The 17,466-nt window shown below is 37.8% G+C and overlaps 1 protein-coding gene across 7 annotated transcripts in view; it reads left to right on the top strand.

The window, feature by feature from the left end:
- The window catches only part of ELP4 (elongator acetyltransferase complex subunit 4), a 279,587-nt gene that overhangs the window by 240,637 nt on the left and 21,484 nt on the right, over positions 1 to 17,466 (top strand). Inside the window, exon 10 of one of the 7 annotated variants that reach the window (XM_054524529.1) lies at positions 14,463 to 17,466. This exon is cut by the window's right edge and continues 5,334 nt beyond it. The exons of 5 other annotated variants lie outside the window; for them this stretch is intronic. In XM_054524529.1, the coding sequence (XP_054380504.1) occupies positions 14,463 to 14,471 (9 nt within the window). In that variant the 3' untranslated portion in view covers positions 14,472 to 17,466. The remainder of the gene's footprint in view (positions 1 to 14,462) is intronic. One more of the 7 variants, XM_054524530.1, reaches the window with a different exon arrangement.

Genomic DNA, 17,466 nt, shown 5'->3' with positions numbered 1-17,466 from the left:
GGATGCCCTCTCTCACCACTCCTATTCAACATAGTGTTGGAAATTCTGGCCAGGGCAATCAGGCAGGAGAAGGAAATAAAGGGTATTCAATTAGGAAAAGAGGAAGTCAAATTGTCCCTGTTTGCAGATGACATGATTGTATATCTAGAAAACCCCATCGTCCCAGCCCAAAATTTCCTCAAGCTGATAAGCAACTTCAGCAAAGTCTCAGGATACAAAATCAATGTACAAAAATCACAAGCATTCTTATACACCATTAGCAGACAAACAGAGAGCCAAGTCATGAGTGAACTCCCATTCACAATTGCTTCAAAGAGAATAAAATACTTAGGAATCCAACTTACAAGGGATGTGAAGGACCTCTTCAAGGAGAACAACAAACCACTGCTCAATGAAATAAAAGAGGATACAAACAAATGGAAAAACATTCCATGCACATGGATAGGAAGAATCAATATCATGAAAATGGCCATTTTGCCCAAGGTAATTTATAGATTCAATGCCATCCCCATCAAGCTACCAATGACTTTCTTCACAGAATTGGAAAAAACTACTTTACAGTTCATATGGAACCAAAAAAGAGCCCACTTCACCAAGTCAATCCTAAGGCAAAAGAACAAAGCTGGAGGCATCATGCTACCTGACTTCAAACTATACTACAAGGCTACAGTGACCAAAACAGCATGCTACTGGTACCAAAACAGAGATATAGACCAATGGAACAGAACAGAGCCCTCAGAAATAATGCCACATATCTACAACTATCTGATCTTTGACAAACCTGACAAAGACAAGCAATGGGGAAAGGATTCCCTATTTAATAAATGGTTCTGGGAAAACTGGCTAGCCATATGTAGGAAGCTGAAACTGGATCCCTTCCTTACACCTTATACAAAAATTAATTCAAGATGGATTAAAGACTTACATTTTAGACCTAAAACCATAAAAACCCTAGAAGAAAACCTAGGCAATACCATTCAGGACATAGGCATGGGCAAGGACTTCATGTCTAAAACACCAAAAGCAATGGCAACAAAAGCCAAAATTGACAAATGGGATCTAATTAAACTCAAGAGCTTCTGCACAGCAAAAGAAACTACCATCAGAGTGAACAGGCAACCTACAAAATGGGAGAAAATTTTTGCAACCTGCTCATCTGACAAAGGGCTAATATCCATAATCTACAATGAACTCCAACAAATTTACAAGAAAAAAACAACTGCATCAAAAAGTGGGCAAAGGATATGAACAGACACTTCTCAAAAGAAGACATTTATGCAGCCAAAAGACACATGAAAATATGCTCATCATCACTGGCCATCAGAGAAGTGCAAATCAAAACCACAATGAGATACCATCTCATACCAGTTAGAATGGCAATCATTAAGAAGTCAGGAAACAACAGGTACTGGAGAAGATGTGGAGAAATAGGAACACTTTTACAGTGTTAGTGGGACTGTAAACTAGTTCAACCATTGTGGAAGTCAGTGTGGCGATTCCTCAGGGATCTAGAACTAGAAATACCATTTGACCTAGCCATCCCATTACTGGGTATATACCCAGAGGATTATAAATCATGCTGCTATAAAGACACATGCACACGTATGTTTATAGCGGCACTATTCACAACAGCAAATACTTGGAACCAACCTAAATGTCCAACAACAATAGACTGGATTAAGAAAATGTGGCACATATACACCATGGAATACTATGCAGCCATAAAAAATGATGAGTTCATGTCCTTTGTAGGGACATGGATGAAACTGGGAACCATCATTCTCAGCAAACTGTCGCAAGGACAAAAAACCAAACACCACATGTTCTCACTCATAGGTGGGAATTGAGCAATGAGAACACATGGACACAGGAAGGGGAACATCACACACCAGGGACTGTTGTGGGGTGGGGGGAGGTGGGAGGGATAGCATTAGGAGATATACCTAATGCTAAATGATGAGTTAATGGGTGCAGCACACCAACATGGCACATGTATACATATGTAACAAACCTGCACGTTGTGCACATGTACCCTAAAACTTAAAGTATAATAATAATAAAATTTTTTTTAAAAAGTGAAAAAAATTAAAAAAAAATTTGGACTTGTAGTGAGTTGGGGAGGCATATGACAGATTTTCTTTTATTTTCAGTCTTTTAAATATATATGCTATTCATTTTAACCAGACTAACACTGTGTGTGTGTGTGTGTGTGTGTGTCACTGACTGTGCAAGCCCTAATTTGAAAAATGAGCGTAGAGAGAGAAAGATAAAAATGGTATAACCTTCTCTTTTTAATGAACTTACAGTCAAATAGGGGAAGACATGGAAAGAGAGAATATAAGTGCTAACTCTGATGCAAAACAGACAGTCCTTGTGTTTTAACTTTTGGAAAAAAAAGTTAATATGACGTTAGAGCGTATGAGAACTGGGGCCAAGTGGAGGCTGTTAGGAAGGGTGATGTGAGGGCTCCATATAATTAGCTTAAGAGAACTTAAAGAATGATCCCCATCTTAGAGGAGGCAGAGGAATAGATGTAGACTATAGAACCATAAAGTGTGGAGAGGGGAGGGTGGAGGGGAAGAGGTTTAAGTTATATAAAAGAAGGTAAATTTCTCTCTGTTACCAAATTGGGGGAAAAGGACTAGATGGAATTTTATAAAATGTGTAGAATACATTTGAGGTACTCACAATATATTAGTTTCATAGTCTATATAAAATTCACTTTGGGCAACCTGTGGTCACCCAAAAGAGATAGGCAGTCATCCTTCAGACAGCCAAAACTGAGATACATTGAAAAGGCAATGTGGCTACCACTCTGGAGAGACATGACATCAGTAGTAATCACCATGGTCAGAGAAAAGCAGTAGTGGTTTTAAATATGACCCCAAATAAAATGTCACAAGGACAAAGCCTCTGAACTTGGCTGCTTCTCTTTGTAGTGTGCTCTGTAGTGTTTGGCAACAGAGATTCACTTATTTAACAAATGATTAATGATTTTTACAAGCAACCTAGCAGCCTAGTAGAAAGTAAAATTGGAAGATAAGTTAGTATCAAGTCATGAAAGCCTTTTTAGTGTTTAGTGCCAAACAACTTTTCTAAAAGACAAAGCATATTAAAGCTTAAAAACTGTTACTTAAAATTATGTTTGGACTATATCCAAAAAAGAGCACTTATAAGAATATGCAAAACAGAATATTTTACAATTGTAGATTACAGTTTCTTTTAGAGATAAGCAGCTGAAGATAATTTTAGAACATCCTCCAATTGTTTCCTTTTTCTGCAAGGAGCAGATTCGTCGTTATGTTCCCTCACAGTAGTGGTTAATGTTATTAAGTCTTCCTCTTATACATCTAAATAGGTTGCTCTAACAGCACAGTAAACCAAGATCTTTTTTTTTTTTTTTGAGATGGAATCTCATACTGTCGCCCAAGCTGGAATGCAGTGGTGCGACCTCAGCTCACTGCAACCTCCGCCTCTCAGGTTCACACTATTTTCCTGCCTCAGCTTCCCAAGTAGCTGGGACTACAGGCGCACGCCACTATGCCCAGCTAATTTTTGTATTTTTAGTAGAGACATGGTTTCACCATGTTGACCAGGCTGGTCTTGAGCTCCTGACCTCAGGTGATCCGCCCACCTCAGCCTCCCAAAGTGCTGGGATTACAGGCGTGAGCCACCACGCCTGGTCGTAAACCAACATCTTATAGCATAGATTTCTAGTTGATATTTACTTTACTAAACTATGACTATTATTCGTGTATTTTTTCCCCATATATCCGACTGTCTCTTCTACCTTCAGTGAGCTTACATTATAATATGACAGAAAAGGCTAGTAGACATGAAACAAAATTGTGCAGAGGCCAGGTTCAGTGGCCCACACCTATAACCACAGCACTTTGGGAGGCCAAGGTGTGAGGATCACTTGAGGCCAGGAGTTCAAGACCAGCCTGGTGGACATAGCAAGACCCCATCTGTATCAAATAAAGTAAAATTTTGCAGAATAGTCTGTGATTATAGCTCAGCAAGTTAAGGTATTTAGGTCTAGAATGAGGACAGTGCTAGGATGTGGCCAAACTTTGAAGTATGATGTAATTAAGTTCATTAGTATAAGGCTAAAAGAGGAAGATCTTCCTGATAAACAAAATCATAAGTCAAAGCAAGGAGGTATGAATGCCAGTTGCATACCTAGAAACAGTGTAGAATCTGGCCTGAGAGAAGAAAGTTCCTACTGGGGAAAATAACTGAGATGGGGATGACTTACGGAATGCCTTGAAAGCCATAGAGGATGTAGAGAAACACTGTAGGGTTCTGTGTGATATGCTAAAAAACAGCATTTAGTAAACATTACTGTGGAAGAAATGTACAGGACATATTCATGGAGGCAGAGAAGAGTCAGGGATGCAGTTATCTTAAGTGTGAGTTTATGAAGGCATCAGAAAACTCTAGTAAAAGTGGAGAAGGAAAGAGACGCGTAGAAGTCTCTTTCAACAGATTACAAAATTTGGACACAGATTAGTTATAGAGAGTAAGGAAAAACTGATTAAAGATGCAGCTGTTATATATGGCCCTATACAGTCACATTGACTTTTCTAAGTGATATTTCCCCCAGCAACTTGGACATTAAGTCTTTTACACATATTCATACAACTGTTACTCCAAACTACTTCCTCTGTCAGTGATTTCTAATTTTAACCAATGATCTTTAAAACATCAATTATTTAACTTCTATGTATACTATGTCATTGGAATTTAAAGGCTTTTCCTCATATTTAAACTAGGTCTCTGTGGAGTGTAGGTAAAAAGAAAGGAATTGTGGGAGAAAAGGAGCAGGGAGAAATACTGAAAAAAATAAATAAATACATAAATATAACCACATAGATAGTAATTCCTGTAACTAGAAAATAAAACTAAATAGATGCATTTCTTGAACATGCTCAGAGCCATTTAAGCAGCTTTATTCCCTGTCAACATCTCTGAACCTTTATGACTTCTTTTTTTTTTCCAAATGGAGTCTCGCTCTGTCGCCCAGGCTGGAGTGCAGTGGCGTGATCTCGGCTCACTGCAAAATCCACCTCCCGGGTTCATGCCATTCTCCCGCCTCAGCCTCCTGAGTAGCTGGGACTACAGGTGCCCACCACCATGCCCAGCTAATTTTTTTTTTTGTATTTTTTACTAGAGACGGGGTTTCACCGTGTTAGCCAGGATGGTCTCAATCTCCTGACCTTGTGATCTGCCTGCCTCGGCCTCCCAAAGTTCTGGGACTATAGGTGTGAGCCACCACGCCCGGCCAACTTTTATAATGTTGATGGAAGTATTTCCTGGAAGCATATGGTTTGCTTGGTAGTTATTCTTCCAAGTTTGTTGCTGGCAGAATATCACCCCAAGGAAGAGAGTACAGATTGGTAATGGAAATCAGCCTCAGTGTGGGTAGCATAGCTCTCAAGAGTTGTGGTGAGGCTTTTTTCTAGACTCTGGAGAAACTTCTTGAGGTTTTTCAGAACAATGAAGCCTTCAGGAAAAGTAACTACTTTCTTTTTAGTACATGGTTACCTCATTCACAGTAAAAACCATCTCTCTTCCCTGTCACGGTGGTCTTTCCCTCAGGCTACCTGGGATGCAGTCAAATGTTGTCAGAGTCCTTGATTGTCTTGCGTGAAGGTACAACCTGACCTAGATGGATGTGACATTTTGTCCTTGTCCTGTTGCTCAGTTCACTTCCACAGAGGTTTTCTTCCATAAAAAGTGTTGTGTTTTTAATTGGTTTTGTTTTTATTTTACATGTTCTGCTGTCTACCCAGTTCCTCAGAGCCCTGAAACAGTAAGAAATGTGTAATTTCTGATTTCTCCTTCCAGCCAGAATATCTTCCTGATAGCGTGTTTCTTACAGGGCTCATTTAAATGTCTTCTGTGGTGAAATTCAGGCTTTTGTTGTTATTCCCTGTGATCTCCCTAAATGTTCAGCTCCATGTCCAGGCTTAGTTCACTGTATTCCATTCATGATTCACCTTTCCCTTCTCCAGCCTACAGGCGGACATGCATTTAACTGAAATGTACAGAAGAAACATTCCTTTTCTTAACCTCCACAGAAAAGAATTCTTCAGGCTCCAGTATTTAACACCTCATTTTCAGTGTCTTTGCATATAGACTATAAAATGTTAAAGTCTGAAAGAACCTAGGATATCACCAAGTCCTAAACTTATTTCATGTGTGAGAGGATTAAGTCCTAGAGAAGTACATACAATACACATTCTAAACCCTCTCTCAACTCAAATTAATATGTGTGTTTTAAATGATGACTTTCTAACAAGTTCACTGGTAGAAATTGGCCTTGGCACCTATTTGTAAAGTTGACTATAGCCATATCCAAGAACAAAGCCTAAAGTTCTTTTAAGGGCTTAATTTATTTCATGCATCAAGCCTCTACATATGTCCAGCATTTTTCCAACTTAAAAACTAATTTCAAACGATACATATAATCTTTCCAGCCCTCATCAACCATGTGTCCTCTCCCAACTCTACTTTCTGAAAAATGTGGGAGAGGATGAGGAAACCAAAACTTTACTGTCAGACAAGAGATACACAGGAAACACAGTTGCCATTAGTACCATATAGGGTGAAAAAATGGCTTCATCCCTTTCAGAAAGGCTGAACTGGGAAGAGGAGGAAAAAGACAGCATACTCAGAGTTTGACATTGAATAGACACTCAACAAATATCTTTGAATGAATGAAATGAGGTGAATCAATGAACCATGGACCTGATGCTCTGTCTCAAGCATACCCTCTTTTCTAAACACCAACAACTTGGACATCACCATTTGATGATTCCAAAGAAACTTAAACATGTCTAAAACTTAATTAATCACCTTTTCACCCATCTCCTACTGTAATGTTCCCTGTCTCAATGCCTGGTACCTAAAAATGCCAACCACATAAGCCACTAACCTAGAAGTCATCCTCTCATTGACTCCTCACCTCCAGTCTAACAAGTCCTGTCAACTCTACCCTTTACAATATGCCAGATCTATCAAAAATCTTCCCCACAAAAAAGGTACAAAATCTAGATAACTTTATTACAACTTCATGTAATCCCTCTTGTAAAAGCTGTGTAAGAAAACTGAGGGGAAAAAAAGCTATTCAACAAATTTTATAAAAGTAGTATTATCAAAACTAGGTAGGGATAATACGGGAAAAGGAAACTGTACATCAGTCTCACTATTGCAGATAGAAAAAAAATTCTAAATAGAACAGTGTCAGGTGGAATTTGGCAGTTTATTCACACACACACACACACACACTGCTACTATTGCTACTACTAGATAAGATTTCTCACAAAAACAGGAATGATTCAACATCACAATGTAGAAATGTACTTGATATAACTTAGCACTTGTTCTTACTAATTTTAAAAAACAAATTTCCTAGGAAACAGCATAGAAGAAAAGTTCCTATCCTGATAAAGGGTCACCATCAGGGACAAAGAAAATATGTTTTTCTTAGTCACCATCAGGAACAAGGAGAATATATTTTTCTTAATGATAAATTTTTGGAAATATTTCTACTAAAGTCAGGAGTAAGAATGTCCACTCTCTCAGGGTCTATTTTGCATTGTTACTAGAGATGCTAACCATTTTAATAACTCCCTAATGGGAAAGAAGCAAGTATTATAAGAACTGGAAGGCCGGGTGCGGTGGCTCACGTCTGTAATCCCAGCACTTTGGGAGGCTGAGGCGGACGGATCACGAGGTCAGGAGATCGAGACCATCCTGGCTAACACGGTGAAACCCTGTCTCTACTAAAAATACAAAAAATTAGCCGGGCATAGTGGTGGGCGCCTGTAGTCCCAGCTACTCAGGAGGCTGAGGCAGGAGAATGGCATGAACCCGGGGGGCGGAGCTTGCAGTGAGCCGGGATCGCACCACTGCACTCCAGCCTGGACGACACAGTGAGACTCCGTCTCAAAAAAAAAAAAAAAAAGAACTGGAAAGAACAATACCAAACTGTCCATATCTATAGCCAAGAGAATCTGCAAACAGAATTCAACAAGATTGCCAGATTCAGGACCTGAGACCTACAACTTGCTGTTCCTATAACTAACCTTACTTAGCCAGTCTATATTACAGTTTACTCATCTGTATAAGGGTCATTGAGAGGATTAACCAATGTAAAGTACCTGGTGCGTTGTAAGTACATAAGTATGAGCTATTACTAGCACCAATGAATTAATACACTACATTTAGCAGTCTTACTATACCTAACTAGAAAATACAATAATAATAGCTAATGATTATTTATCAACTCATGTTGGTCTGCTTACCAAAAAAGATCTGCAGTAGCTTTCCAAATCACTCTGTAGAAAAGCTGAAGTCTTTCAAGTGACTTACAAGACTTATGTGATTTTGCCCTCTACTTTATGTCTTTCTTCATCTCCTCTTTACTTACTTTTCTTCAGATGTGCTGGCCTCCTCACTATTCCTGGATTCACCCAGCAAACTACCTCCTCAGGGCCTTGATATTGCTATTCCCTCTGCCTAGGACAATGCAAATTAAAATAACAACTATCATGTCATACCCATCAAATTGGTACATTTTCTAAAGCCTGGCAGTCAAGTAAGTTGGCAAAGAGGTTAAGAGAAACAGGAACTTCCATACTCTACTGATGGTTATGTAAATTGTTACAACTGCTTCTCAGAAAAAGTTGGCAATAACTTGTAATATGGATACCGTGGATGTTTTTTGACCAGGAAATTCTACTTGTGGATATACACTCTAGAACAACTTCAGCACATAAATAAGAAGAAAAGTAAAAGAATGTTGAATATAGCATTTTTTGTGAGACAGAAAAATATGAGATAAGTTACAAAATGATACATGCATTATGATTGCATTTGTATGAAATTTATTAAATTTTAAACATGTAAAATAACATTATACATTATTTATGTATATACATCTATCTAGTAGTGATTCAAAGCTGTCCATGAGAAAAATAAATGTCAAATTTACTTCAGTGCTTACCTCTAGAGACATATGGAGTAGTGGAGAGATACACAGGAATCTTCACTATTCTTTTATTCTGAAGCAAGTATGACCAAATGTTAGAAGGCAATAAAGTTTAGTGATGAGTACATGGGTGCTTTAATTAATGTTATTTTCTGAGTTTTCTATATATTTGAAATATTTCTACGTAAATACACACATGCCCCACATCTAGCCACTTCTTACCACCTCTGCTGCTATAATCGTGAGCCTAATCCCCATCATATCTTGCTATCATCAGCTTCTCACAAACGCTGCTACAGTAGCCTCCTAAATTGTCTGCCCACACTTGTTTGCCATACACCATTCAAAGTAATCCTTTATCATGAAGTAAATCAGATTATGCTACTTCCCTGCTCAGAACACGCCAGTGGCTTCTCATTAAAATCCGTACTATTTACTCTGACTTACAAAGCTCCTGTCTACTCTCACAATTCATTCCCTACCACTTTCCCCCTAGCCCACCAAGCTACAACCAACCACCTTCATCATCTTGCTGTTGCTTGCCAACCATGTTCTTACTTCAGCGACTTGCACCTACTGCACCCTCTAGTACAGTAATACTAGTACCACTAGTATTCCTTGCTTTGTTCCCTACTTCACTTTTTTTAAGTCTCTGCTTGAATGACCTTCTCAGAAAGGCTTTCCCTGACCAACCTATCTTTAAAATATCCTCTCCCCAGGCCAGGCGTGGTGGCTCATGTCTGTAATCCCAGCACTTTGGGAGGCCGAGGTGAGTGGATCACCTGATGTCAGGAGTTCGAGACCAGCCTGACCAACATGGTGAAACCCTTTCTCTACTAAAAAATACAAAAATTAGCCGGGCATGGTGGCAGGTGCCTGTAATCCCAGCTACTCAGGAGGCTGAGGCAGGAGAATCACTTGAACCCAGGAGGCGGAGGTTGCAGTGAGCCAAGATCACGCCATTACACTCCAGCCTGGGCGACAGAGCAAGACTCTATGTCAAAAATAAATCATCTCCCTGGCCTAAAGCAATGACACCCCTGTAACAATGGCATTCTAGTGCCAGTTCTTGGTCTCTGAGCTCAGTTTTCCAGTAAAAGAAACCAGGGCTTCAGGAAGAAGTGTTTGATTGCTTGATTCCAGGCCCAAAGGAGGGAAAATATAAAACAAGACTGAACATCATTTGCCAAAAAGTAAGGAAACATTTAAAGAAAGATGGATGGGGACATGTCAGAAAACCCGCAGGAGCCAGCCTGAAATAGCTCCTAATGACCAAAGATAAAACAATTTGAGCAAGAAAATAATATTGTTTTTTAGCCCCTAAAATAAAATAAATATCTATGAGTACATACTATTGTAATAAATAAATTAATGAATTAGTAAATATAGAAGGAAAGAGGGAAATAGAGAATTGCTATTAGACAGATAACACAATAATAAATGTTGCAGACAAGATTCCTCAAAGGATACAAAAATTCATGGGTAGAAATTTGAGCAAGGTATTTACAAAGTATAAGGTAAAAGTTTATATTGGAGAAACCTGACAGACACCAACTTGACGAAATAGTCAAGGTAAACAGCACCAGTATATAAGACATATCAGCATCATGAACCCCTTGGTAAAATGCACTGAGAAGCAGACATTATTTTTTTAGCAGTCTTGCCAAAAATGCGTAACTTCTATCATGAAAAAACTTCAGACAAACCCATATTGAGGAACATTCTATAAAATAACTGATCAGTACTCTTTAGAAGTATCAAAGTCATACATAAAAGATGAGGAAAAATTGAGGAATTGTTATAGACTAGAGGAGACTATGGAGATACAGCAACTGAATGCAAGTGGGATACTGGAATTACAAAAAAAAAAAAAAAAAAAAGAATATTAGTGGACCTGGACCTGTTACCTAAAATAATACCTGTAGCTTAGTAATTACTTATCAAATTGGTCTGTCTGTCCATCCATTCATCCATCCATCTTTGATACCTCCCTTTTTCTCATGCTTCACATCCAATTTCTCACCAGATCTTCATTTAACACCTGGTTCCTTGTGGAGAGAGACTAGGAGACAAATGATATCAGCAACACCACAGCAACTTTTTGGTTGATCCTCTGAATTTTCCTACATATCTGGGATAAGATTTTATTTTGAAGGAGTAAATATTGAAAGGTTTGGGAAATTTATTTCAAAGAATCACAGAAGTGATCACAAATAGAAGTAACAAAGCCTCTGGCTTTGCCTGTTTGGGGGATGGGAGCTCATCTTTACTTGCCTGGATTGCTGTACTGGCCTCCTAATTGGTCTCCCTGCTTCCAGTGTTGCCCAGCCCGTAATTCCCACGCAAGAATGATGTCCTTATAGCCAGAGAAGTATTTTCAGGAGGAAAATCTAATCATGTCACTTTCCATGACTAAAAGCCTTCATCGATTCACCACTGCCTTCAGAATGGAAGCCCTACAGATTCTGCCTCTGCCTACTTCTCCATCCTCATCTTTTACTATTTCTGGCACAAACCATAATCACCATTCATACCAAACAACCTACACTTTTGCCACTCTTTGGCTTTGCATTTGCTGTTTTTCTTCTTCTCCTAGGACTCTAATTTCCCATCTAACTCTAACTTGCCTTTTAAATTTGACTGGAGTAGTACCTTCTCCTCAAAGCCTTTCCTTGTCCGTTAAAGTCTCTCTTTAAGTGTACTTTCAGCACCTTTCAGCTCCTTTGCAGCACCTTCTTAAGGACAAGGATTACTTGAATCTCCAGCTAGCTTGTTGCCTTGTACATGGTGGTGCTCAATAAACATTGGTTGAGAAAGAAAAGGAAGAAAGGAAAAAAGGAGAGGACAGGGAGGTTTTAAAGTTATGTAAATATTAAGCAAAAAAGAGTCTTCCCTGCTTTTCTCCTTCTCTACGTTGATTTCAGGCTCTTGCATAATTGTGTAATTTATTTTACCTGATTATCTGCTTATCCTTTGACATAGATGAAACATAAATATCCATTAACTGAAAGAGATTTAGAAAGCTGTCCACTGTGGCTTAAACAATGGCTGATAACAATGGTATTGAGCCAGATTAAGAGTATGAAGTGCTGTTTCATTGTAACCATCAGAGAATCTGATATAATGTCTAGATTTTTAACTTCTTCACCATCTTTAAACTTGACAATGCCAATTTTTTGAAAAAATCATAGTGAAATATAGAACTATCACCAAAAACTGTATTTTAAAACAATGTGTGCCATCTTAAGGAATGCAAGAAAATCAAAATATGCCTTCTACTTACTTCATTTGTTTCCTCTGTATTTGTAATTACTGACGAGTTTACTTGGTATTTATTTGCTATTCCCAGACTATGGAAAACCATGGAAGGGGTTAAATAAATTAGCCCCTGGGTTTTGACTCTACCTAAGGAAAAACAAATTTCTAAGGGAAAGCAGGGGAAGTATAAAGTTAGTGGAAGGGGAAAGATCCCAGTTACATTTTTACCTCATTGAATTCTTTCCAAATCAGACTACAGATTTTTTTTTTTTTTTTTTTTTTTTTTGCATCTACCACGCCAAGCATGATATTTTTAGCAACAGTAGTACAGAGCAAGCAGCCTGTCGTTTGGGAGCTGACAAATAAGCACACTGTTCCTCTTACACACAATATGCTCCACATCTTTATCTCCACTCATCCTTACAGAAGCTCTTCAGCTTCCCGTGTTTCTTTAAGGAAATGACAAGGGGCACTGGTTAATAAGCTCTTGGGGTTATTCAGTATCCCTCTTCAATGCTCATTTTCTGAAGTTGAAAACACTTATGCATGTGCACACATGCACAGTAAACTTTGTCAGAGATGAAGTACTTCCAAATGGTACTTGAATGTGATTAAGAGAACCCTGGGCCTGATAGGACTCATTATGCAACATGCCAGACGTAACAGTTTGCTCAAATTTTGGTTCTAAGAAAAGGAAACATCTTGGTAAAAAATGGCTCATAGAAGTGGAGGTAATAGTTTATTGTATTTCTATATAAATGTGTGCTCAATACATCATTTTAAAAGAAATGTAACAGACTTTCTTCTTACAAAATATACTTAACACTGGAATAGTGTCTGTCATTTCTTTGGCATTAGACAAAGAAATCAAAGTCTGTTTGACTTACTGCCATGAGTTTCTGGTCTAGAGTTATCTGTTTTCCCTCCCTGATCATTATAATTTTCTAAAACAATTCAGGACTATATTAAACAATTTTATACTTAATGTCATTGGTGAATTTTATGTTTATTTTCAAGTCAAACAGTGATTAATAATGTTATTTTACAATGTGGTTCTACAAATCTTTCAACACAGCTTAAAGTTACTCAATTCAGTTTTCAACTTCTAATTTCAGAGCGTATTAACAACCATCCCATGGTTGAATTTCCTACCCCTAGGTAAATTCCTCGAGGATTTTTTATATTAGCCTTTAATTTGTGGGTCACACTCATGTTCGTTCTTTATCATTCCAGAAGTGTAATCTGTTTGAGTTATATAGCAATATAGTGAAGAAATTAGAAATTAATGGTTGTTGAAATCAAATAGATAGACTTATAGGAACTTAAGATTGTTAAGCCCAAGGTTTTATAAATGATAATTGCACTGTGTTTCAACTGGACTAGACTATTATGACCATGGAAGTTGTCAACCTAGAAAATTCTCTGCTTTTGCATTTTTTGCCCAACACAAGTTTTGTCAGATAGTATATGTCACAATATATTGTACAAGACCTCACCTCACACTGAAACGTTTTATATGAAATAAATTCTGTTGTTAATGATATGTTGACAAAGAGGGTGGAACTTTTTTTTTTTTTTTTTTTGAGGCGGTCTCACTCTGTTGCCCAGGCTTGAGTACAGTGATGCAGTCACAGCTCACAGCAAACTCCATCTTCCAGATTCAAGCAGTTCTCCCACCTCAGTCTCCCAAATAAGCTGAGACTACAAGTGCACACCACCACACTCAGCTAATTTTTATATTTTTTGTAGAGACAAGGTCTCACCATGTTGCCCAAGCTGGTCTCGAAATCCTAACCTAAGTGAGCCACCACACCCAGCCAGAAGTTTTTAATAGAAAATTTTTTAAAAATTTAATGATCTTAACAAGCTCATGTCATATTATGTAACATATCTAGTTGTTTTCTTATTGGCAGTTATACGCTTGTGACTTACTTTCATCCATCATTCTGTTCTGTGAAAATTAACAAAATTGCTTAATATGTTTTTATTTAAATGACTACACATGCTGAGAATTAATCTTATATTCTGTTACCTATACAACAAATAGCAAAAAGAAGTTTGCTTGGTGTACCCACATAATGCATTAATCATCCTCCAAAGTAAATAATTTACAAATCAAGAAGTTCTTTCCCACACATATTTCCATCTAGTAGAAAAGCAAAATTAGAGAATATATTAAGTTTTGAGTTTTTTCCTTTGTCCTTAGGTACCTTAAGTGCCTATGATAATTCTACAGGAATCCACTGCTTAAAAATAATTGATTTTATCCTGAATGACTGGAGCAGCTATGTTAACATTCGCCATACCTTATTAGGGTAAGGAAAATATATCATTCATGGATATGCAAACTATCTTTTCTTTTTAAAGGGGGACTTATCCTAAAAGGTTTCTGAAGTAAGAATTCATTTTCCTTTTCCCAAGTTCCCAAAAACATAATTTCACTAACTATGTAATATGCATCTTCTCATAAACCTCCACAAAGTACAAAACAGCCTGTTGCTTACTTTTTATTAAGGCTTATTTTCACACACTAATAGCATTGTTTTTCATGTAATGTGCCGTACCTCGTTTAAGTGTTTTCTTTTCTTTTTCTTTTTTTCTTTTTTGAGACAGAGTCTTGCTCTGTCACCCAGGCTGGAGTGCAGTGGCACGGGCTTGGCTCACTGCAACCTCCACCTCTCGGGTTCAAGGGATTCTTGTGCCTCAGCCTCCCGAGTAGCTGAGATTACAGGTATATGCCACGATACCCAGCGAATTTTTGTATTTTTAGCAGAGACAGGGTTTCACTTGGCCAGGGTAGTCTTGAACTCCCGACCTCAAGTAATCCACCTGCCTCGACCTCCCAAAGTGCTGGGATTACAGGCTATGAGCCACTGTGGTCAGTCAGTGTTTTCTGATTACCAGCTTGAATAGTTTGTATTCATCAGCTTCAGTGCTTTATTAAGTGATCTGAGATATTGATGAGCCTGACTACCATAAAGATATATACTCTTATGTCCACCTTTGGGATGGGCTCTGTATCACATAAACTCCCTACAAATTACATACCAACTTCTCTTCCAATGCTAGGGAAAGAGAAGCTTACCTTAGCTACATGGACACTAGAAAAACTGAAGTTTTGACTGAGCAATATCTCATTTATTTGGCCTGCTGTTGCCTAATGGCACAACTTTGAAACATGTCACCACGTTAAATCTAATCTGGGCTCAAAAAGTCCTATTTCTTCTTTCCTGTGGATTTCATAATATTTCCAGAATGCCTCTAGTCCTTGAAAGAAATTACTCTAAACCCCACCTTAACAGGTTGGAATATATCTTGCCATCCTGATTTTATCTTTCTTGCTTTGGTAAGTTATTTTCTTTAAGTAAAAATATGCATCAGTTTAAGTATGCTAGATTTTTTTAAATGTATTATAAAAACATTAGAAGACGATATTTGTATTTCAAAAGATCTTTTAACTTTACACAAGATTCCTAATAGGTCCCACTTAAGTATAAACTAAATAGCATATTTCACTTCATGTCAATTTAATTTAGATATAACTTTTTAGAAATAATACTTCATGTAAACCCCTGTACTTAGATGACTTCCTTAGATATTCCAGATGATTCTAAGGGAAAATTAAATGCAAATTATTATGACTTATTATTTAACCCTATTACGTTATGATTATAATAGCAGAGACCAGTCATCTTTTTACCAGAATGTTGTGTGTTTCTGACTGATCAGATGCATTGCTTTCTCAATCCAAAAATAACATGTACTAATAATTCACTGCTATTTTCAAAAAGTTAAGCTTAGGATGTTCCCAATAACTATACATCCCCAAGAGTAGGGAACTATGGGGCTTAAATTTATTTTGAGTATTTTATGAATCTTTAGCTCTCTTAGGAATTAAACTGTATGCTGTGTTCTATAGTTAAGTTAGGTATCGGCTTTTTCAGAAATTTTATCAACTCAATGGCAAGGCTGTTCGCGGTGGCTCACGCCTGTAATCCCACCACTTTGGAGGCCAAGGCAGGGGGATCGCTTGGGCAACATGGCAAGACCCTGTCTCTACAAAAAATTTTAAAAATTAGCTGGACATGGTGGCACACACTTGTGGTCCCGACTACTCGGGAGGCTGAGGTGGGAGGATCACTTGAGCCCAGGAGGTCGAGGTTGCAGTAAGCCATGATCGTACCACTGCATTCCAGCCTGAGCAACAGAGAAAGACCCTGTCTCAAAAAAAAAAAAAAAAAAAAAAAAAAAAAAAAGCCATTTAGAGTAGTAAAACAATTACTCATTTTTTAACTAAACCCAAGATGGAACTTTAATATTTTAAGTTGGAGGAGTGGAAATGGAAGGAGTCAATATACTTTTTCACCAGAATAGAATTTCAACCTGTTACATATATACCAGTAAGTATATAAAATCTCTGTGAAGATGAACATTTATGAAACCAAAAAAAGATTTGAATTTAAAAATGTACATTCTAATAGCATGGGCAATAAAGGATAGGGACAGCGGGGAGAGACGCTAATAGGAAGATATATTAAAGAAAATTGAAATGAGGACGTAAGTTCATTAGAAAGATATTAGGGCAAATGATTTATTAAGCTAAAAAAATAAGAAGGAATATCTTAGTAAATAAGGACAGTTGGCATGTATGTAGGTGTGGTCTTGGGACTTTGCCACCCAGACCAGGGATGTGGGCTGTGGGGAAGGATGATGACCATCTGCTCCAAGTGACTCCTACTGGCTGATACACAGAGCTCAGTTGGCATCAGTCTCAGAAGAGACTGCCAGCCTTCCAATCAGAAAATAAGCAAAACAATGGCATTGCTGTCAAGCACAGAAATGAAGTTTAAGATTTCAGTAATAAGTGGTTACTCAAAAAGGGTCAGGGAACCTTAGAGTGTAATCCAGACACATATAAGTTGGCTTGATTGTGAAATGGACCATCCTCACAGTTAATGGAGGATACTTGAAAAGCTAGGCAGAAATGATCTACAGTGACCATGGTAAGCAGACTGAAACTATTACAGCTCACGAGATACTTAGCACAACCTTTAACATCTAAACCAGACACAAAGACAATATAACACTACAAAACAGAAAAAAACTTGACCTATACACAAATTAGATTATATGAAAATAATGTAAATATTACTGAGATTGAGGCAAAGTAATAAAAAGATAACTTTTGCCTACCTCCTTGTCTTCACAAC

The sequence above is a fragment of the Pongo abelii genome, chromosome 9, assembly GCF_028885655.2.
Source record: "Pongo abelii isolate AG06213 chromosome 9, NHGRI_mPonAbe1-v2.0_pri, whole genome shotgun sequence".
In the NCBI taxonomy this organism is placed as follows: Eukaryota; Metazoa; Chordata; class Mammalia; order Primates; family Hominidae; genus Pongo; species Pongo abelii.
This window is presented reverse-complemented; position numbering and strand designations above follow the sequence as displayed.